Consider the following 22994-nt stretch of genomic DNA (forward strand, 5'->3'; position numbering starts at 1 on the left):
TCGAGTTTATTGTCTTGCAGTTGCAAGCCATCTGGCTTGGGTAGCCATAGGGACGCAGATGCTGTTCAGGCATTGTTTGCTCGCTCAAGTCCTGTTTTGTTGCAAGAAGCGATGGTCTAAACGTTTGTTTACGAGTACAATAAGTTAAAGAGGAACTATCATCCGCCCACTCGGTGTTCCGGTACAGAATAAACGAAATTCATCACACAGCGATTACATAATTTAACTTTATTACTCGACTCGACCCCCCTTGTTCCTTGAGATGTATTCAGAGTTCAGAAAAAAGCTAATTCCAACATGTATTTATTGAATATTACAACACAGTTAATGTAGATGGTTGAGATCATCGAGAAATTATTGCACTTTAAAGACACTGGTAAGGTCAACATCACGCATCAACAGTCTCCATCACTCATTCATCCCCACCCCCTTCGGCAGAGAAACACAGGCAGGCATCGCTTTGTTATTAAACGAGGTGCAAGCCAGATGGGGGATCGCATTGCGCCTAGTTTACATGGAAGTTGAGGGTGCTGTTCCATTTCTCTGTAGGAAAGGGTTGGATCAACGCGCATTTTTGTTAAAGCCAATAATTACTCATTCATTTGCAACAAACCGATCGTTTGATCGCACTGACTTTAACTTTAGAAATGCTCTTGTTGAGCAAACATGGTTTGGAGCGTCCGGTTTCACACGAGGGTCGTAGTGCTGCTTCTCAGTGCAAATGATGTATCCGTCTTTAAACGCATCACTAAGCAGATCACATGTGCGGGTACACCCCCTCAGCTGGATTTCGAGGAAATATTGAGATTGATGCAGTAGTCGTATACTTTGACATCTCAATCAGATACACAAGTGTTCAAGGTCACAACTCCTCGGGTTCTCAGTATTATGATCTGCAGTTATAATAATAGTTCGATGCTATTCGATGTTACTGCTTTAGGTCTTTGATTCAACTATTTTTGGTGGGAAAACAAGAAGTAGAGCATTTATTTCAGAGTTTATCTCACCTTGTTGCATATTTGTGGTTTCAAAAGCAAGTCTTAATCACTGAGTGATTTTTGGCATTTCTCTATTTGGACATGGTTTAATTATGAATGATATCAAAATGTCTATGACATTCTTGGATCCAAAATCTATAATTTGAATTTCATATTCTAACGTATAGGCTTGAAAGGTGACTTTTTTGGTGAGCATGAGTGTGTGAAATCTACTAAATATTTGGATACAATACTTCTTTTAAGTAAGCAAAACATCATTATAATTAATCTAGATGGACCACCGCATTTCTGTGTGAAAGAGCAAACTTGAAAGAAAAAAAAAGGAAAACTACATGGTGAATGTTTGATTCTCAAAACATAGACCTTGATTTTGGTATCACTGCTATTCATTTGCATCACTTGGCAAAAATAGTGATATTTTATTACAAAATTGTGCATGAAGTGACTGTTGTGTCAGAAACAAATTCTCACTAACTAAAGCATATGGTGTCAGCTTTAACAAACTCTGTCTTGGTGTGTGCTGAGTGGCTCATCAATATATAAAAGAAGATTTCTTTTCTTTTGCTTGATTTCCTATGTCTCTTAGTGCAGTATTTCTGTGTTGAACAAAGCAGGGTTTGCATGTACAAGTCCAGTGTCTTAAATTCTGTTATGCTTTGTGTTACGGGTGAGTGGAAGGTTAAATCAATTTCGATAGTTATGTCTACATGGACGGAGATTTTTATTCTTGTAATAATTACAATAAGAACCCAATCAGCATTATAGCCCTGGGTAGCCAATTTGTTCAGAATAAACTGGCACATTCTGAAAATTGTCATGTAAATTCTACTATTTTTTTTTTCTTGCTTTGATTTTTAAAAAATATTCCTATACATCCGAGTATGTTTGTCAACTTAAGTGAAATGATGACGTGTTGTATTGGACTGCCATAGGGATGTTTTGCACCTGAGATGACCATATGATCTGTCAGTCAGACAAGATTGTCCCTGGAGCTCTGCTTTTACACCTGTGCGCACCATTTGGTGCGTAAAGTGGGCTTTTGGGTAGGTGTTGTGTCAGAAAATTATAATTTTAATGTATAAAAATAACCAAATAATTGTACTCCCCTTGCAGGTGAAATCATCATCATTATCAAACCATCGTCTATGCAGGGAGAATGTACTCAGCATTAAGCTCTTTAACAGCAATGCCCTGAAATCACATTAGTGGGCTAAAAGCATGTATAACATATGATAGCAATCGCAATAATACGATAAATTCCATAAAAACAAATAATTCGTAGCAATATGTGTCAAAACTTATAAATAGAAACAGCAAAAAATAAGATGAAAAAGTTAAATGGCAAACACGTCTCCCATTATTGAAGGATACATAACACCATCAACAGAAAAAACAACAATAAAATGTTGAAAATAAAAATGATGAAAACTATCATGTCTGTAAATTAACCAAAGCTGGAGCACTGTACTATAACCATATTATTTAGCATACACTTAAAATGATCTACTGGCACAAACCGGTCTGATTCAGTACCTCATGTAACTTGTTCCATTTATTTGTTGCAAAACTAATAGCTAATCTGCAAAGCTCAGTGCTGATCTGATGATTTTCAAGGGATAAAAATTCCTGTGAGCATGTGTGATGAGAAATAGGTTTGATTTTTTAAAGAGAAGCTAGGTAGATGGGTAACTTTCCGAATGATGCCTTATAATCAAAAAGGGGGCAGTGCCTTTCCCCTCTGTCTGTGAGAAAAAGAGTATGTTGTCTTCTACAAAAAGATAAGGTCATGCTAACCACCTTGGTCCAACCCTCCGTCTTCCACTCTGCCGATACCTGGAAACTCTGCACACATTATTGCACTTAAGATATGACGCCATTCAGATATCGCTCACATAGTCCTGTCACGTAGTCATGTCCTATTAGTCCAGTTAATGTCGCTCTGTGGCTTTACAAACTCAAATATTCACACATACTTCGGGCACTAGAGTAAAGTAGAACAGTAGCCAACGATAATTTGTTCCAGAATTAAAACATTTGGATTCAACACATTCACTTTCTGAGGGCTTTGTGTTTGTAGAAATAAGAGAAAACTGTCAGGCAGACATGTTTGTTTTGCTTAATGCCACATACCAGCAACAAGACGAGCTGGCCCGGGCACTGTCGTAAGCGTAGCACTTAAGGCTGACTCACTCTCAGTTACCTTTACCTTTGCCGTGACCTGCATAGCTGAGGTTGACGAAAATTGAAGAGCTACTAGTATGTAACAGTCAATCAATATAAATTTGTCTCCTGACAGTCTTTCATCTTGAAGTTCCTCCATAGGTGATTTTTGCTGTGCCTATGTAAGAATAGTTGGGTAATGTCAGTCAGGTCCAGCTGCAATCCTATCTCTGTATGTATAGGGTGAAATACCCAAGAATCAGCGGTGGAAAAGGGGACAGGGGAGGGGGCAGGAAGTAGCTGTCATTGGTCATGACAGAGTGGGGGGTGTCGAGTGATTTCACTCTGTGGGCTTCAGTGTCAACAGTCTCTGACATACTATCAGTCCTTCTTTGTGGACATTGCCTCTTATATTGGTTGTGGTTGTCCTGTGTCAGTTCTTGCCACACTACTCTGTGTAGTAGACAACATGGGTCAGCACTGTAGCTGCTGAGGGAACCACGCAGCTCTGCATGCCACAGTATTTCTATGTATATCCTGGTTAGACGTTTATTCTGGTGTTGCCCTCTGGTATCATCTGTGGGAGAGGAGTAATAAGAGTGTGGGGCTGCATACTTCACACCATTAATTTGTTGTGGAGCTCAATTGTTTAGAGTGACCACACTGGGGTCTTGTTGCCTATTTCATCACATTAGTAACAACATTGAAAGCATATTTATGATTCAGAGTCTGAAGCGGGATTGCCTGCACATGGTTCTCAACATGGAGGTTGCTGAGCTGATGGCTAGAGTGGTGCTAGCTTTAGAAACACTGCTAACAATGGGAACAGACTGTGCTGACAGAGCCAACCATGTCCGCTTTTACATAGAGATTGCAATATAGGGACGTAACAAAGTCCCTTCCTTACACCTCCTTTGCACTTCTACACAGAACTAAACAGTGGCAGCATCATGCCACCCCAGTGTGTGATTTTAGACCCCATGCTGGCATCCCAGAAGCAAAAGAGGCGTGATGGATGTGACATGAGGCACAACAGCGTCAGCCTCTAATGTGACATGTAACGTGCGTGTTAGCAACGCTTTATACACAATAACAATGGCATAACATGGCAATATCAATAATTTATCATCTCTGTTATTCAGCGGCTGATCTCATTTTCTGCTTAGAATGGTAAGGAGTTTCCAAATCTCATCATTTTCCCAATTTGTGGACATTTTTCGGCTGCTTTTTTCTCTTTGAGTTAGCTGCTGACTTCTAGGAACTGCTTTTTAAATCTCCATACGTGTCATCAAAACGTCGCACCTGATCTAAGATCCTGTCCTGCCGGCTGTCACTTTGACAGAGACATGGATTCAGTGCTGTTACTACCTCCACTGCCAGCTTAAAGGCAAGACAACTTTGTCCCCTCAATTCAGTGATTGTGCCTTTAATAGAGAACAATAAGGCAGAATAACAAATATTGAATTGTTAAAAGGGATTTTGTCAACCAAGAAGGAAATTAGAGCTTTAGTGCTATGCTTTGGCAACCACTGCGTCCCGATATTAGCGGTAACTGTTATGTTTACGTTCTGAATCATGTCACATAAAGCTCTTTTAACAACTAGTGAAATAGAGTATGTTTTGGGGCTTTTAGGGATCTTTTTTGTTCTGTGCAAGCTGAAATGTAATAAGTATGAAGAACTCCGGATAGCCGAGGCAACTGACTAAATGTCAACTGTATTGATGTCACCAAAACACCTGTTTCTTTTTCTTGTTATGGAGACTTTTTAATGAATAGGCACATTTGAGACACAATGTTTTGTACCTTTTGAAACTGCTACCAAGGTGGATATTGATAAACTCAGTGAGCGAGTCAGACAGTGCTGCTGTGGTGATGTTGGGGCAGCTCTTTTCTTTCTACGGTGCTGGTCAGTGATAATGGAGACTCCCCCAATCTCCTTGGCTAGCCTTACAAAACAGCCCATTGCACATTGTTCCTTGGCTGATACACTTCACTGTCGCTGGTTTCCACTTTCCTCTGCCTGCAGGCAGTGAGTTGGGAAAGCAGTGTGTGTGTTTGTGTGTGTGTGTGTGTGTGTGTGTGTGTGTGTGTGTGTGTGTGTGTGTGTGTGTGTGTGTGTGTGTGTGTGTGTTTGTGTGTGTGTGTGTAGATGAGAGTTGAGTGGGTGAGATGGAGAGGAGATGGAGAAAGAATGAGTGGGAGGGAAGGGGAAAGAGGGGAAGTGGAGAAAAGTGTCCTAGAGATGGAGAGGGAGTGGATGAGGAAGTGAAAGTGCATTAGTGTGAAAGAGTGAAAGAGTGATCTGGAGGAAGGAGGCCCAGGGTCAACATGCCTGTCCTCTTTGCCTGGCTTTTTGTCTCTGTGGCGTATGTTTAATTTCTCGGCTATGTGTCTGTGAAATGATGCCTAAAATCTCACAGCCAACAGGCGCTGCAGGCCCCTGTAGCTGGATCCTCTATGATGTGCCCTTCGTTGCCAGACATAGTCCTTCATGCCAAGGACCTCCGTCCCTGTCATCTTCCCACTCCGTGCTCTGCTGCCAGCCTGTTTGGCACATCATTGTGAATTAATTCCATATATCTTCATCAACTGCCTGTCATATGTTGTGAACACTGACTTATATTGGCCTCCTCTCTATGTTCATATTGTGGAACTAATGATGAGCTAAGCGACATGGGGAATTTCTTATCCTTCAAACTGGAATTGAGGTTTGTATTTCCCTACTTCTCTCTACAAACTACCACCATAGTTCTTTGCAGTTTGTCATAGTGTGCAGTTGTTGGTGTGAAAGTCCCCTTGTACAATCATCTGACTGGCATTTGTTAGTTTGTACTTTTAAACTGGCAAGAACAATAATAGGAAAATCAGAAATTACACAGTAGTGTGCCGAATGAACCAGCCAGCAGCCCAGAGATCTTTTGAGTTTTAATATTCCTTGTCCCATACCAAGATTTAATCTGCTAATGAGAGCCATCACCATCATTGTTTGGGTCAAGAAATGAAGAGAGATGAAGAGACACCTAGCAATTCAGGTAAATCACTGAATTTACTCTTTTTATTCTGGCATGAGAGGACTCTTTGAGGCAAACAGGCATAAAACGGGGGTACAGCTTTTTATTTCCTCATGTGACATGGCTCTAAGGATGGCAGTTTTGATAGAAGTATCTGTCCTTTTGTCCACAGTTTTAATCCAGTCTGAAATATCCCAGCAACTATTGCATGGAATCCTAATGACAAAGGTGATCCTCTAAATTTTTTAGCCAGTTGATAGCGGGGTGAAGAGCTTAACCTGCAAAATATTGTATGTACTTGATAGAATGGCACATTTTGTTGTCTGTCATGGTTCTAAGAGAATGTATCCTAGTGATTGTGGTGATGACCTTTAATACTGACTAATACCTGAAAACTCAAAGCGTCACCATCAGTCTCAGCTACTTTGTGTATGTTGTTAATCAGCACACGGAAATGCGATGGTAATTATGTTAAACATTTTACATCAACAGCATGTCATTGTAAGCATGTTAGCATGTTGGCTTAGCATTCAGCTTAAAGCACCACTGTGCCCAACTATAGCCTCACACTGCTGCTAACACTGAAAGCTCCTAAGGGGCACTTACAGTGTTGTTAAGTTCCCATCCCAAAGTTAAATTTGAGACCAGGAAGCAGTATTTACTGAAATGGCAGCATCTCAAATTGGCAGTTACTAATCTTGAAAATAAAAACAATAATAAAATGACAAAAACATCAACAAAAACTTCCCAGATAAAGTTCACAGAGTAACTAAAACGGCTTGAAGCCTACGGGATGTTTATTGTCAAAAACAACTAATGACAACTCAAAGGTGGAACAACTACAATGTCTCCCCATTCTGTGTTTGTACTTGTAAGGGCCATTACAAATGAACACATGCATGCTGTTTTTTCAAACACCGGTAAACCTGCTAAAATAGGCTATTGACTGCTTTCCCATTGCCAGTAGAGCAGAGCTTACACAGCTCTGCAGCAGTACAGCATGTCTTTTGTGTGGATGTTTGTATTTTTGTTTTGGTGTGTCCGTGTAACATCATGAGAAAAGGTAAGCAGTAGACAGCATGGACAGAAGTCTGCGAAAAACTTTACGGTGGTTCCTTCTCTTTAGATATCTCTTACTTATTCAGTCTCATGTTCAAACTCAGTGAAGACTGTCATCTGAGTGTTGTGTTCCCATTAATGCAGATCACAGCTGGAGGTGGTAAATACCCATGTCTTCTGCAGAGTCATTTGACCTGGGTGTGGATGCCGATTGTACGCATTCCAATTGCACTAAAAAGTCAGTGGGAATGAGACTTTAGTGGAATAAAATTGCAACATACCTGCCTTAAACAGGCTGTTTAAAAGGGGCTGTAGTCATCCCATAAAGGTGCTTTCACTCATGTTGCCTGATTACAGCTCTTGAGACTGTTTTTTGTGTATTGCCCTTGATTGAAAGTTAACTCACTCTCGTGGTTTGTTTGCACCTGTCAGGGTTGAACAATTAACACCTTAATCATTGCTATGAACATGGTGACATCACAAAGCTTCAGCCTGATTAGATGTCTAATCAGAGCCAGAGTGATTAAAAAACACCTGTTTCGGCATGCGGAGCCCTGAAGATCACAGTAAGCTTTTATTCTTGTCTCTGCTTCTGTTGATGGATCAAGAAATACCTTCTCACTAATCATTAGCTGCCAAACTCCTGTCACCCAGCTTCATCTGCATCAACCCCTCTCCCCTCCAGTCATGTGTTTGGCATGTTCAAGGACTAACCTCTCTGTCTACCTCTCCCTAAGTGTCATCCTCATTGCCATCACTTGTCCCACTACTGCATGCCCATTAGCAGTCCCTCTGCCCCATCCCCTATTTGAGCCCCAGCAGCCTCCCTGTCCCTGAGCCCCAGCCCCTGGCATCACCATGACTAAACCCCAGATGGTGATTCTTTCTTTCCCTTCCCCCTGGAGGATGGAGGCTCTCCTCTCTGACTGGGTGCTAGCTGCTGCTGCTGCAGCCCTTCTGGGATGGGGGCTCCTATTTTTGTAAAGCCCCCAGTCTGATTGTAAAAGAAGGTTTAGTCCTATTAGATCTGGTAAATAAGCAAGGGCAGGCAGCCTGTAAGCACGTCCTTGTTTCTGTTGTCTAGAAAGCAAATGGATTAACGGGGGGAATAGGATCAAGGCTTAAGCGTTGCTCCATCATGGCCCAACTTCAGACAGACACACACTCTTGCTGATTCCCGTTTTTTGTGGATTATTACTGCAGAGAGCAGTCAGTTAATATGTGCTGCCAGTCTGGCCCCTATTAGGGGACTTTGATGTAATGGCCAAGGACGGTTGTGTTGAAGATGTGTGGCAGAATATCATTCACAGAAGCAAGCAGAGTAGGGATGTCCCAGTCTGTTCAGAAGGATCGTTATCTGGCCTGATCAATGCATTTTTTTAATTGACCGGGATTTGTTATTTTGAGCACGCACCCCACCTGATCCTTTGTTTACGTCTGCCATCACACAGGTGTCATTAACGGAAAGCATGATATTCAGGTTGTATTGTAACGTTGCTACTCCATTAAGAAGAAACTGATACAGTTTGATACCAAATTGTATTTGTTATGAATGGGAATGTTAAGTTCAGCTATTACTCTACTTTGAAGTGGAATTGTGATATATTCATTATTAATAGTGTTCTGTACTTTTATTACAATGCTATACTTAGTGGATATGACAGCAATTTTTAAAGACACATTATAACTGTTGACCATAATATTTTGTTAAACCACCCCCCAAAAAATGCAGCACCAAGTGGAATTGTGATAAAAGCCATATAAAATAGTTTTAGTTCGTTAACTTTGTTATTTTGTAAAAATAAAACGAAGTGTTTGGATGCAGACATTTTCTCTTGCACTGCATTGCGTAGCTATTAAACTGTCAACCATATGCACCAGATTCATTTTAATAATTCTAAAGTACTTGGTGTGTACACTTTGCAGCTGTATTATCCAGATAAAAACAAGTATTTGATCTGGAGTTGATATCGGCAGATACTCAATATCAAATGACTCAGATCGGGATCAGGGGGAAGAAATACATGATTGGGACATCCCTAAAGCAGACGTTGGAAATTAAGTGATTTTTGTGGTGTTTCAGGGATAAGTAGTTGGTGACTTAAATCAATGATAATATGCTAATCTTCAACCTTGGGCTGTTCTACCTCCTTTGTCAATTCCAGGGTGGAGATTATAGCCCCCCCACACAACAACAATGATTCATTCTCATCCCAGATCTGCACTCGTTGCTCATCCCTCATCCCTCTCCCTTTCTTTCCCTCTGTCCCACCCACTGACACATCCCCAGCTCAGCCCTTCTTACGGCCTCAGAGAGACCAACCTCTGACACTTTCCAGATCAGGCTACACATAAAGCCTTCAAAACTTTTCCACACTCTGTAAGTACCCCTTGAAGATCAAGAACCTTTTTGCATGTCTTTTTTAACACCCTCCCTTGCATGCAGTGTGAGGGGGGGGTGCTTTGCAAGAGGCTGCTGCCCCTCCCCCAGTTGTGATTGACAAGTGAGAGCAGCAGTACATGCATCAGATGGTTTCACATGGGGAGTGTGTGCACAGAGGGGGAGGTAGAGGGGCACATACACCGGGGTTTGTTTCAGTCAGCTCCATTGTTGCAGCTCCCCATGGTTCCCTCTCTCTGTCTCCAGTCTGGGGCGGCATCCCTCCAGTGTTGCTTTCTCACTCTGTGCTGTTGCGTCTGGCTGTGAAGCAAAGATGAGGGGACAGAGAGAAGCCGAGTGATGAGAACTTAACCAAACCAGGTCTTATCCAGTGGGAGCCCTGGAAAACTTACTGGAGTCACTGGTTAACGCGTTTTTACAACAGTGCTTTGTTATGTGTTGGTTTGCTTTATTGTGTGTGTGATGCAACACCACAGTGAGACGAGGTAATAAAGAGAGAGATTTATTCTGGAACTTGTTGCTGTACCGGTTGGAAAGCGAGAGGGCAAAAAAAAGTGTATGATGCAAAGGGAGGGAGCTTTGAGAAGTTTGTTCCTATAGCGATGCTGACTAGAGATTTATCTGAGAATTGGCACAAGGGGACACACAGGAGGGGTGTGGATCTGTGAAGCTGTAGTGGGGTGCAGACTGGCACACACTTGGCTGACTACATGAATCGCAGAAGGCCACAGGCTGAAATAAATAGTTCTAGTTGGCACACTTTGAGTGTTGTCAACCTCAATGTATTTCTTTGTTTTCAAAATATTAACTAGTGCTAAAATATGTAAGCTGTTCCTGATCTGTTACTGTCGGACCAAATACACTGTGATTTGGAAATATAATGAGTGAGTGGGTGTTCAGACCAAAATACAGCCCAGTGTTGTTTTGGTTACTGGTGACACAATGAAATGCAATGCAGGAATGCAGTGCCTTACTGGATGATGTTGCATTGTGTTCCAGCAAAGGTTGAGCTAGGTTTCACTTCTGATGGACCCCACTACACTGACACCGCTGTTTCTTCTATGGAAGGGTGTCATTCAAATTAAATAGTGATTCAGACTGAAAAAAAGCCCTTTGTTTATGGAGCATGTTGGTGAGACAATAAAAAACAATCTGGTTTTACAAGTATAGTTGGACATTTGAAAAGGGACATGTCTAGAAAATTATCACGGAGGCAGCTATTTTAGCTTTAGTCATGACGATCACAAGGTAAAGAGTAGAAAAAGGTGTTCATGTTACAAAGCAAAATACAATGACTGTGTGCCTACAGATATTTCACCAGCCCGATGCAGCGTCTTACCAGCTAAAGTATCACGGTGGTTAAACTTCTTCTGCTTGCTGACCCTGCTTTTTTCTACGGGGTGTTTCAGCCAACAGGTTAGTACAATTCAGTTCGGTCTGTACACATTTTTTGCGTTTCAATTGTGAAAAGTCTAGGATGATACTTGTCGTACCTTTTGGAACCGTTCTCATTTTTGGTCACCCCTGTGTTCGTGGTACCTGGCACACAGATCTGGTACTAAACGGTGGAGCTAGAAACGCTGCAGTCCGTTGATTGGTCTTTAGAGAATGAACACTGTGTGCTTAGGGCTGAGCTGCTGCTCATTTTTCATACATTAGTAGACTGTCTATCAAAGCCTGCACCGTGGAGGTTGTCCTTTGTTCTTTCACCATCAAGTTGTGTTGTTAATGTGCTTACTGATCCATTTTAATTCAGTCCCGTTGGCCTTCCAGTTTCCCTTTTCCCCTCCAAATACTGACTATAGCCGCCTATATTCCCTTTCACATAGGCACAGAGCGTACAAGCTAGTTGGCTACTGGTTACAGTCTTCGCTGTATCTTCGGGCGCGACTCTTTGGTCAAGACACAGGTGTGTTTGGGCTACATCCACACTCATACGCTGTTGTTTTGAAAACGCACAACTTTTGCTACATTAACTTCCAGCATCCAAACTACTATAGGATTTTTAATACCTACAACAGAGACTTTTGAAAACGCTACTGACCCTGTTTTAGTTTGAAAACTAGGGGATTGTATTTTAGTCTGGATGGAGACATTTAAGAAATAATGGCAGAAACACTCATGTTTGCCTCTTTGTTGGGTCGTATCAGTCAAGATGTGTCACCATATTTACTTTGCAGTGATTCCTAATCTATGTTTTTGCCTCCTTGGCCACTTTTTGACTCTATTTCAGACAAGTAGTAGACAATCTGCTTCCTGTTTACACTGGTATGCACATGCCCAGTGTATGTGAATGCTCATGTGTTTTCAGGCATGTTAGTATGGATGGATATTATTTCTGAAACACTTTTAAAATGCTGCTTTTCAAACAAAACCTGTTCATGTAGATGTAGCCCAACTCTGAGATGTTACTGCCCCTGCACCACCTGTTTGTCCAACATATTTAGGTGTCTTTGCCACTGATCAGTACCCTTTAAAGTTTAACTTGCATCTCGGAAAGACGCGCTATTCTCAGTGTGCCACCTAACATGTTGGATTTAAACATTTTCTCAGAAGGCTACTTTTCCCCTCCTGTCAAATAGCAGTTCCTCCTCATGTCTTCATGTGTTAACTCCAAGGCTGCAGCCATCTCCTTCATGTTGTTCTCTTCATTTCAAGACTCCTCCCACCGCCGTCTAAAACCACACTGGTCACGGACTATTTTTTTCTCCTTAGGGCCAGCAGGCTGAATTTGAACGATCTGTTTGTGTGTGTATGTGCACGTATACGCAGGTGCATGTTTATGCAGTCAGCAAATGGGACCACTGGGATGTAAGCTGGAGCAGGAAGCTCCATTTTATATAAGGAAGCTGATGATATGGTTTCCTCAGAGCTCACAGTGGAAGTATGAGAGGCGCTGGGCTACACTGGGTGGCCTCCCATCTCCTGTGCTTAATGATCTTCACCCACATAGCATACGAGCAAGGCCAAGGCAAAGGGTCTCCATCTGTCTCAGGAAGGATCTGTCCACCATCCATCCCTCAACCCCCATACACAGCCTCTACTCCACTAACCCTTCATACAGCACAGCCACCTGTCCCACCTGGCCCTGACACACTATAATAAAACTAAGCTGAAAGTTGAAACTGACCTTACTGTTGTGCAGCGCATGAGCTATATTTAGTGTTTGTCACTGTTCCAAAGAGGTAGTGCAGCTCATTTAGACCAACCTGTAGTCACTCTTCCTGTTCACATATTTTCATATACAAATGGTGTCCTTGCCTGAAGGCTCTAGTTGTTTGAATGTGTCAAAATGCTAGTTAAGACAGGTGTGGAGGACACAACTTTTCACTCTGGCTCAAATAGACATGTTGTAAATCAAGACTGTCAGCCAACAAGTTCTTGTTTTGATGCATCAGTGAGATGCATCTGGCAGCAACTCAAAGATGTTGATTCTTTTCTCTGATGATCAGATGAGCGCAACATCCTGAGGATGCGAGGGCGTTTTCCTGTGGTGTTATGGCTGCGTGTGCATGTCTGTCATGTGGCAGGAGGTGGTTATGTGTGGGGGTGGAGGGTGTTGTCAGATGATGGCTCCTGGAGGAGCCATGTGGGAGATAAAAGTGGGAGGGGAGTGGGGGGAGGAAGAAATAAAGAAAGAAGCAAGGAGAGGAAGAGAGGGGCCTTCACACAACAAACAGGCCTCCCTTCCCCCTCAGCGTGCTGTGCACACGTCCTCCAACTGTTGGTGATATAGACCCCGGAGGAGCTGTTAACGGCAGTGGCATGGAAAGTATCTGCTGTGAGGGTAGCCAGAGAGGCCAACCCCCTGATACTACAGGCTCTGTGGATCTGCCACAACCTTGGAACCGCTGATACATGCTGCTGCACAGCTTATCACAACCCTGTCTCTCTCTTTCTCTCTCTCTCTCGCTGCATGCATTGGCCAGACACATACCCGCATTTTATCTTTCTCTCTTTGCAGATATGAATAGGACACATGATGGGGCCATTGGTGTCCACTGAGAAAACCACATTTCACTTTTATCTGCAAATGCAGATGGTGTGTTCTGCCTTGAAGTCAGTTTAGCCTTGATGTCTTCTTCCTTATAAAAAGTCTGCTCCTCTCCTGTTCTCAGTTGATTGATGCCTCATGTCTCTTGACATTTACCGTCCTACTTCTCATGTCAAACAGAGACCAAGGGTTTTGTCCTCCTTGTGGAGGTTCATATTTTGCTTGGCATCATTAAACCCTTTTCATACAGCAGATGTGCGTATACGATGCAGTAATGCTCGTTCAACCCATGTCTCTTTGGAGACAGCTGTCACAGGTTAATCTTTGGTTGTCACCTTTTGTAGAGAGTCTGCAACAAAGTTTCATACATTTCACTGGCAAACCATAAATTCACACAGAATTACACTGGATCTGTGCTAAGTAACATAAAAGCTCACTCCTACTCTTGCTTTTTCTGCCCTTTTTCTGTTTCTCTCCCCTCATTCTTCCCTTTTCTCTGTGTATAGGGAGTCTGTGATAGGGATACTGATTTTTGACCAGCTATGCATCATAACAGTGTGGGTAGTATGTGTCAGTGAAACACCACCAGATTTTACAAAACATGTAATTCGTCAGAGTTTTGCTGGGAGTGTTAATAGGTTTGCTGCAGCGCAGTGCAATCTGATAGTTGTAATTTTCATACCTCTTAAGCAAAAGTGAATGTCACAGTCCTTTTACTCTGTTTTCTCTGATGTGTCATCCCATCCAGGTGTAACACAAGTCACAGTGCTGAATTACGTGCAAGAACACATTATGAGGTGTTCCATATGTGAGCGAGAGCTCTAGAAAGGGCAGAGAAGTCTAACATGTTTTTAAAAACATGGTACAACGGCAGAGCATCCAAAGAGGAGAGTGGGATTATGGAGAGCTCTCCAGCTGGAGGTCAACTCCTGCGCTGTTGGACAGTGGGTTGTTATGTGGTTGTTATGCTGATTCTGACATCCCACAATAAAGTGGAACCTGTAGCTTTGTCTTTGAATCATAACATGTGCTCAAAGACTGCATTGCAGATTTTCTGCAAGATTGAGGAAATCGGAGCAGGTCTACAACTTACATTGTCAAACCCCTTTGACAGCTCCAAGCCTACTGGACTTTGACAAACTACATGCATGTAATTTACTTTGTTAAGTGGATTGTAGGGGAATCAGCACAAGTCCAGGTTTCCATCGTCTTTATGGGATGCAATTTGTTGTGGTCTACTTCCATTTATGACTAGCCCACAGCATTAAATCATACACACATAAATATCTGTACTCTATATTGCTGGATAGATAATGCAACCTAGATAATAAGAAGGGCACTTACAGGTATACTATGCAGGAATTGTCAGTTACTGTTAGTAAACAGTAGCCAGTAAAAGTCATAGTGAACCCCAATCCAGATTCACTCTCATTTGGTACATTAATGTTTTTCAGCGCTATGTTAATGACTTTTGCAGCTTCCTCTTGGATGCCTGCTGCTTATAGTCAGCACCTGGTTGCTGCCTTTTATTAAGTACTGAACTCACCTTCACGCTGTGGTCAGGAACATTGTGAATGCAGCAAATTAAGAAGAAAATAAGAAAAAACACACAGAGAGCAGAGTCGCTGCAGATAAATACACCACCACACACTTCTAGTGGGTCATTAGTGATGACTGAGAGCGATTGCCTTTGTATAAGTCTAAACATAGTTTTTTTTAGGAAAATCCTGCATAGCACAACGTTAAGGAAAGTCGATTACTAATAGTGATTCTCATGAGCACTTCCCCATCTCGACATGTAAGAGGCACCAGAGCAGATCACAAAAACTGAAAATCATTTAATTTTGCAACTTCAATTGATTTTGCTTTGAAGATGCTATCCATATAGCAACAATTCTGGTATTTTAATCTGTTAATGTTAGTGAAGGTACATTAGGTCTGACAGGTCCTTGTGAGAATGAGAGCAGGACAAGCGGCAAGCTGTGTTGACGCCATAGGTGTTACTTCTCACACTGTTTGCCATTCTGTTAAAAAAGATGGACGGGTGAGACAGCGCTTCAAATAGTTGTTTTGAGTCGAGATCTGTCTAAATGCTGCTTTGTGCTGCTTTTGCCAATTAATGATTTTGGGAGAATCACTGCCAATCAGGAGTCTGCACTGTCCTCAGTGAGAGTGGAGCTAGCAACTGGCCGGTGTGGGGACAATGTGTGGAGGCAGAGGAGAGATAAGGAATACAGAGAGAGGAGAAAGAGTAGGGTGGAGAGTGGAGCAAGGGTGTCAGGGGAATAATAGAATGCCTCAGAGGCCCTCGTAGACACCGGGCAGTAACACAGGGGGAGGAAAATGGTGTGGAAGAGAGGAATAAGAGGTTAAGCCAGCGATAGAAGCAGAGAGAGAAACAGCAGGGGAGTTGGGTGAGAGAAGTAGCAAATACCTTCAGGGTAAATTGTTGATAGCAAGCCTGGCCTGCAGAGGGGCTGTGGTGATGACACACCTTTTGACAAGGCTTGACTCTCCCTTAAATCTTTGTCCCCATGTGTGAATGTGAATAGCCTGTTTTGTTCACTGCAGTAGTGTAGTGATAAATCCAACAGTTTAGCGCTTTGATTTTAACTCTTTATAGCTTATGTATTTCTTATTTTTGAGTCCCATTGATTAATAATGTGAAGCGACCAAAGTACTGCTCTGTGTTTATTGTGTTGGGGCACGTGTATGAATAAATGTCGGTAAAAGTTTGTTTTATGCAGTGGTGGAATAATTATTCAGATCCTTTACTTAAGTAAAGTAACTAATACCATATAATAAAAAACCTTATTACGAGTTAAAGTCCTGCATTGCAAATGGTACTTGTAAGTAAGGTAAAAGTAAGTAAGTATATTCAGAAAAACGTACTTAAAGTATTAAAAGTAAAATTATCAAATGCAAAAAAACAATCCACAGTAATGTGTTTTTTGTCTGTTTGGTTTTTTTTTTATTTAAAAAGACATAGTTATTGTTATGTTTAAGCTCTACTTTGCTACTGCTACAACTACTAAAAGCATCCTAAAAACTTAAAAGTATTAGAAATATTTAAGAAAACAAAACACACCCCAAAAACTCAAAATTATTACAATTATTATTTTCTCCCTTTACTTATAGGACAGCTGAAGTGAGACAGGAGAGGCCTGAGACAGGAGTGCCCCATAAGCCTCAGGCATATGGGGCACACACTCTGCCTGATGAGCAGGTTGCCCCCAAAACTCAAAATTATTTAAAAACTATTAAAAACACCTCCCAAAAAACCCCAAATGTATAAATAAGTATAGAATTAAAACACCCCAAAACCTCAAAATTACAAAAGAAGAAAAAAAAGACTTAAATGTTTATCAAAATAGTGAGCAATTAATTTGCTGTCAATCAACTGATTGATTAATCATTGAAGCTGTACTTGTATAAACTGTGAGGTAGTTATTTTTTTAACAAAACATCATATTTTATACACTCTTCGTATTTTTTTTTTTTTAATGTAAGAATCCTTATCTGTAAAATAACCAAAGCATTCAGATAAATGTAGTGAAGTAAAAAAGTACAATATTTCCCTCTGAAATGTAGTGCAGTAAAAGTATAAAGTGACATGAAAAGAAAATACTCAAGCACAAGTACCTCAAAATTCTACTTAAGTACAGTACTTGAGTAAATGTACTTCCACCACTGGTTTTATGTCTGTTGTTGAGTATGTTTGCCAAAGGTTGTGCGTTGCGTGTGCAATAGTTTTGCCACCACTTGTTGTATGTATGTGTCGATAGAGGGGAAAGGTTCCCATAGGACATGTCCAGCTGCAGCGAAGTGTCCCTCGTCGTGGCCCTTCATCACGATGAGCGTTTGTTAGCACCTGGCCACAGAGGGATTGGCCGGCAGGATGGATGGCTGAAGAAAAGGGCACGCACACCACATTAATTCCCCTTCCGTCTGCCATCTGAGATGCAGTGTGGCACTTCAAAGGTGGAGCAGGGTGGTGATAATCCAGAGGCTGTAACAAGCCCTCCTCTCTGCTGTGCTGTACTCAACTGGTCCCCCGGCCCTGGCCCCCAGCTTTAGCAAAGTGTGATCAAAGTGCAGTGTGTCTCTGATGGATGGGCTCTCTCTGGCCCAGAGGCTGCCTGTTAGGGGACCAGGAAGTGGGAAGGGAGCGTGACACAGGATCTCTCAGCATCATATGCACATGTGTGTGTACACTTACTATCTTTCTATCCTTTAATGATCAGAGCTTATGGTTATGATATAGCTCTGCAGCTGGATAACGTTCACACATGTGAACAAGTCTCGACACATGCGCTTTCTTGAGCAACTGTTTAATCAGTCTCTTTGTTGTCAAAGCTCTGCCTCCCTTGATGTAGGCTAAATGTACTTATACTTATCACTAAAGTTTTTGTATACCAACCAAACAAGGAAACTGCTCAACACAGTGCCCTAGGAACAAGTCCTAAAGCCCACCTCCGGTTCCCTGGTCTAAAAGTCAGTGGGTTTTTTGAATGTGTTTTTGGTGAGATGCTTGAAACTTGAAACTATCATGTTTTGTTCTACAGCATTAAGTACGTCAGTAAATACCCCACTCAGAGAAACTTTGAAACTTTTATGTGTCTTAAAAAGGAAGCTCCTAACAAGCAGCAAAATTAAACTACAGAAGATCATCATGCTGAGCAGCACCGAACATGGCTTTACAGTTTGGCAGGACATGACAGTTACAATGGCAAGACAGGAACTGGATGAGAAAATGCGAGATGTCTTCTACCTAAGACTTAAACTATCATCTTGGCCTGGTCTCACTCTCACGTTCACTCACCAACATCCTCCTGCTTATGTTTTGCTGTTGAATTATCCTTATAATACATATATACTCAGCATGTTGATCTGTTGACTTTAAAAGTGTCATTAGAATGTGCTCATAAAACCTAACGAACCCTTCTTTGAGTCATGACGAGGTAAAGCTGATTTTTATCTCCTGTCATCAAACTCACTCTCCTTGTTTCTCCATGTTTCTGTAGAAACTACAGACAGACACAGTGACTTTAGACCTTGGCAGAAGCATTCATCTTATCCTGTTTTTCAACTTCTTTTTTTTCAACCTCCCTTCTGTCTGTCCCCTCCTCCTCTGTTTTTCATCACGCTGACTTGTTGGCTCCTGGCTTCCGTCGTTCTCCATGGCCGGGAGGTGTGTACGCTGACCTTTGGCGACCCCTAAGCTCAACTAGGTTCCTTTAGAGAGAGGCAGACCGAGCAGAGATGAGTGAGCGAACAATAATTAAGCATGGCTCCTTGTCCTTGAGATAATTTTGGAACATTTTTTACCTCTTGAACCTGCAGTAGTACTTGTATGAATGCCTATGAGAGACAGGAAGGGTGACACAGAGAAAAAGATCTGTTGCTAGCGTGAGAGCACGGATTAGGAGGGGAGTGGTCACCGGCAGGCAGTCATGTTCTTTTTCTGAAGAGCGACTGTTGAGCTTCAGGCTGAAGAGGCTTGTTTGCATCCTGCGAAAGGGGGCTGTAAGTGAAATGGACACTTGGCTGACGGAGCACTTTGCATTTGCATTTCTGCCCTCTCAGCCCCCTGTTCCCTCTGTCTCTCCCCTCCTGTTCTACTCCAGAGCTTTTGGGTATCATTGGGGAGAGCATTGCATGCTGGGAAGCTGTGTGGGGTGCTGTGCTTTGGTTGGGCAGCAAAGTAGAGGAGGGGGCATGGCTGTGTTGCAGTTCTGGGCCCCTGCTGCCTCCCATCTCTCCTTGGTGCTTTCAGGTCTTTTAGAGTTTGCTCTGCCGGTTACTGCCGCTTCATAAAACCTCAATGGCTGAAACACAATGCCAGGCAGGAGAGGGGTCATGGCTGAACTTGAACCTCGGCTCCAGCCAAACAACCACTGGCAAACCAAGAAGCCCTAATAAGACAGGTTGCGAATTCCAGCCATCCCTCCTGCTGCCTGCCTCTGCCAGCTTACCTTACACTGATACCAACTCTGTCAACCCCGTATGCTGAGAACTCACTTATGTCTTATCCGTTTTTTTCTTTTGATGCATCATCTCACAACTAAGTTATTACCTCATTTATCTCACATAGTTACTAACAATTGTTGCTACATCAAAAATCACCTGTGTTTTTCATAATGCTTTGGCCTTATTGAAAGTTATCTGTTGAAAGTCCTCTGGTTCCATCATTGTGCAGCTGAGCTGTGGCAACATTTTGTAATATGTTATATCTGGATGTAATTTGTATTTCTTGTATCTCTGGCCTGTTTAGTAAAAGTACTTGCAGAGTTCTTTACCCGTTCACTAACTGTACCGTCTTGTTTGTTGTGTTCATCCAGGAGCTGGAGAAAGCCCTGTCAGAGCAGGACTTGGACTTCCTTGGGGACCTCATTGCTTGTTTGTTGCAGGGATGCTACCAGCGAAATGACATCACGTATGTATAGAATGAAGACCTGCTATATTGACCAAGGCTGTTAAAACTAATGTCACTGCAGCTTAAAAGAATACTTCACCTGCAAAATGACAGTTTTTTAAATCAGTTATTTACTGTGTGTTACCTTGAATTTGTCAAGTAAACAGTTATCTTGCATGCCTCCACTGTGAACGGAGGATCCAAAAAAGGCAAACCTTCTTCATGGATTGAAGTAAATGGGGACCATTTCTAACAGAAAAACTACATCTAAACATCAGTTTGCAAACACTTGTGCAACTTGTACCCTTGTCTCCTCTGTGCAGTAGTATACTCAGTACCCCCAAACACACTTCCTCCAATTGGCAATGCTCCCTGAGCACACCTTAGCATCTGTGTGGGTATGTCTAAGCTCCAGTTGAGCAGAGTACAAATATGCATGTTAAAATCGTGTTGTTTTAGCAAAAATGCATATGATAAATGAGACTTGGATTATATTGCTCGAGTTGTGTGAGAGTTTGTAAACAAATAAAGTTTTTACTCTTTTGAAACCTCATCCCCATTTGTTCGCCTTTTCGGATTTTCGTTCACAGTGGAGTTATGGAAGTAAAATTTTTTCCCATATTCAAGGCAGCATGTGGTGAGTATTTGATAAATAAATGGTCATTTTGTGGGTGAAGTATTCTATTAAGATCTTTTTTAAAATTTACTGGCATCCACAGCTGATGAATGAAGTTTTCAGTCAAGGCCTAAAAGCTCAGACGCACCAAACTGACAGAGATAAAGCCAGTTGATGTGCCACCTTGCCTTGCTTGTGTCTCAGCCAAAAAGATGCACTTGAACACACCTCAAGGACTACAGTTGTTATTACTGATGCGTTAACTTTCCTGACTTCCATTTCTCTTTACGTGCACTGAGCTTAACTGCCAGTCAAGAGTGATGGTATTCACTGACAAGCTCTGCCTTCTCTGACGCCAATTCAACTTGCTGAATTGGCTGATCAAGGGCTGTCGGGGGTCAATTGACTGACAGCCAACCATTGGCTTGGTGTGTCAGGGCCTAATGGAGAAGATGTAGTAAACTGGAAACACAGGAACAGATAATAATGAAACTGTGACAGCTGACCACTTGCAAAGACACTTAAGTCTAGCAGAGAAGGTGTATGCGAAGTTCACAATTCAGTCTATATATATCCAAGTTTTTGGTCATAGTATGATTGTAATGCAGTGAGGAAGATTGATGCATATCAACGGTAAGTAGGCAAAAATGGATTCAAGCATTTATTGGTCTCTCCAAAAGGGCTAGAAATAGTGTGAAATTTAACTATATAATATTAATATGACCCCTTTGTTTTGATTTGCATAGCAGAAGAGTCATTAATGCCTTAATTAGAGAACTAGAAAAACTGAAATTCTCTACAAAAAAGTCTTTGTTTTATTTAACAAGTGAAGCTTAAGTTATAAATGTTTTCAAGCACGAGCAGCCATATAAGAACTTATCTTAAATAAAATAGTTTAAATGATGACCACTGAAAAAAAAAATAATCTAAAATATTTGGTGAAATAATATGTAAGCAAATATATGACAAAAATATTCTGGCTTTTTAGAGTGCTTTTAAAAAAGAGTGAATTTTGCTAACAAGGGTTTACTGGTAATCATGCACTCTGAAGGAGTAAGGGCAAAGGAATATGGTACAAGAGGATGCGTTCTACTGTGTATTTAAAGCAGGTATAAACCTGAACTGACTTGTATTGTTGAATTTTGTTTTACAAACTTAGGTCTAGACGCTGAACTTTGCCAGAACTAGAACAGTGAATGCAACTCCTGCAATTTTTACACAAAACATCAAAGACACAGCGGAAAATAATCATTGCACGTTTTTCAGTTTGATATGTAGCTGTCAAGATAAAAGAAGTATTTCCATTTACTTCAAGTTAGTCATAGCACCTTAGAGCCTTCTGAGAAAGTCTGAGTCACCAGCAGCATGACTCACTAAGGGGTCAGAATTTACTCACCATAAGGTGACTTAAAATCTGTGGTGAAATCACACTGTTAATATAGCACTACAGAAAAACAGCAGAACCACTGAAACTTTTGTCTCCACTGTAATCAAATGATGGGAGAAAGTGAGTAGTAGAGGTTTTTATTCAAAGCCACAAATATGTTTTATCTCTCCTGGGACTTCCCCTTTCATTCACCTCCTTCTCCAGCCCATCATTAGACAGTAGCATAGTGGTACCAGTGAAGTGATAAGCAGGGAGGCAGGAATGATCCAGTTTTTCCACCCAGGCAACCGGTAACAGGAGGACAACCTGCTTTATTGGACTGGACAGGCGCTGGCATCCTGGGGGTGGCTGCTCAGCACTGGCCTTTCACAGAGCTGCCCTTTTCATCCGCACGTGTTAAACGCTCTACCGGAGCGGGGGAAAGGAGGGAGGGAGGACGTTAGGGAGTACGAGGGACAGAAAGCAGGAGAGAGATGGGGCAGTGAGGAGGAGAAGGGTGGGGAGCTGGGGGGGTGGGCTGCAGCTGTGTGAAAAGTGCACACTGCTCTTTCAAGATAAGCCATTTTTTTCTGTCCCTCTTTCTCTGCGCCGTTGCATAGATGCTCACGCCTGCCCTGAGCCCTTGTTCTGTTCATCTGAGTTGGAACTGAAAGGTACAGATTAATCGGCAAGACCTGAACCGGAACCAACAGTTATTTACCAGAGATACAACCCCACTCCCATTCAAAGAAACAGGTCTTTTTTCCCCCTGCCCCACCTCCTCTGTCTCACCAGCCACTAAGGTGGTTTGAACTTTGTTTGTGTCCTAAGCTGCGTGTTACAAAAGGACGCTAGTTGATATTGAGATATGGTGTGTTGGCTTTACAACGAGCACACAGCATTTGCAATTGAATTGGTTGCATTTATCCACATTGACAGATCTCAGTGGACCAAAAACACCCTCTGTCTGGGT

At 42.0% G+C, this 22994-nt stretch overlaps 1 protein-coding gene across 1 annotated transcript in view; it reads left to right on the plus strand.

Annotated features, from left to right (window-relative positions):
- The window catches only part of cecr2 (CECR2 histone acetyl-lysine reader), a 45578-nt gene that overhangs the window by 1003 nt on the left and 21581 nt on the right, over window positions 1–22994 (plus strand). Inside the window, exon 2 of the mRNA XM_042495992.2 lies at window positions 19966–20060. Coding sequence (XP_042351926.2) covers window positions 19966–20060 — 95 coding nt within the window. The remainder of the gene's footprint in view (window positions 1–19965; window positions 20061–22994) is intronic.

This window comes from Plectropomus leopardus, chromosome 7 (assembly GCF_026936395.1).
Source record: "Plectropomus leopardus strain MGB_pleo_1.0 chromosome 7, ASM2693639v1, whole genome shotgun sequence".
Classification (NCBI taxonomy): Eukaryota; Metazoa; Chordata; class Actinopteri; order Perciformes; family Serranidae; genus Plectropomus; species Plectropomus leopardus.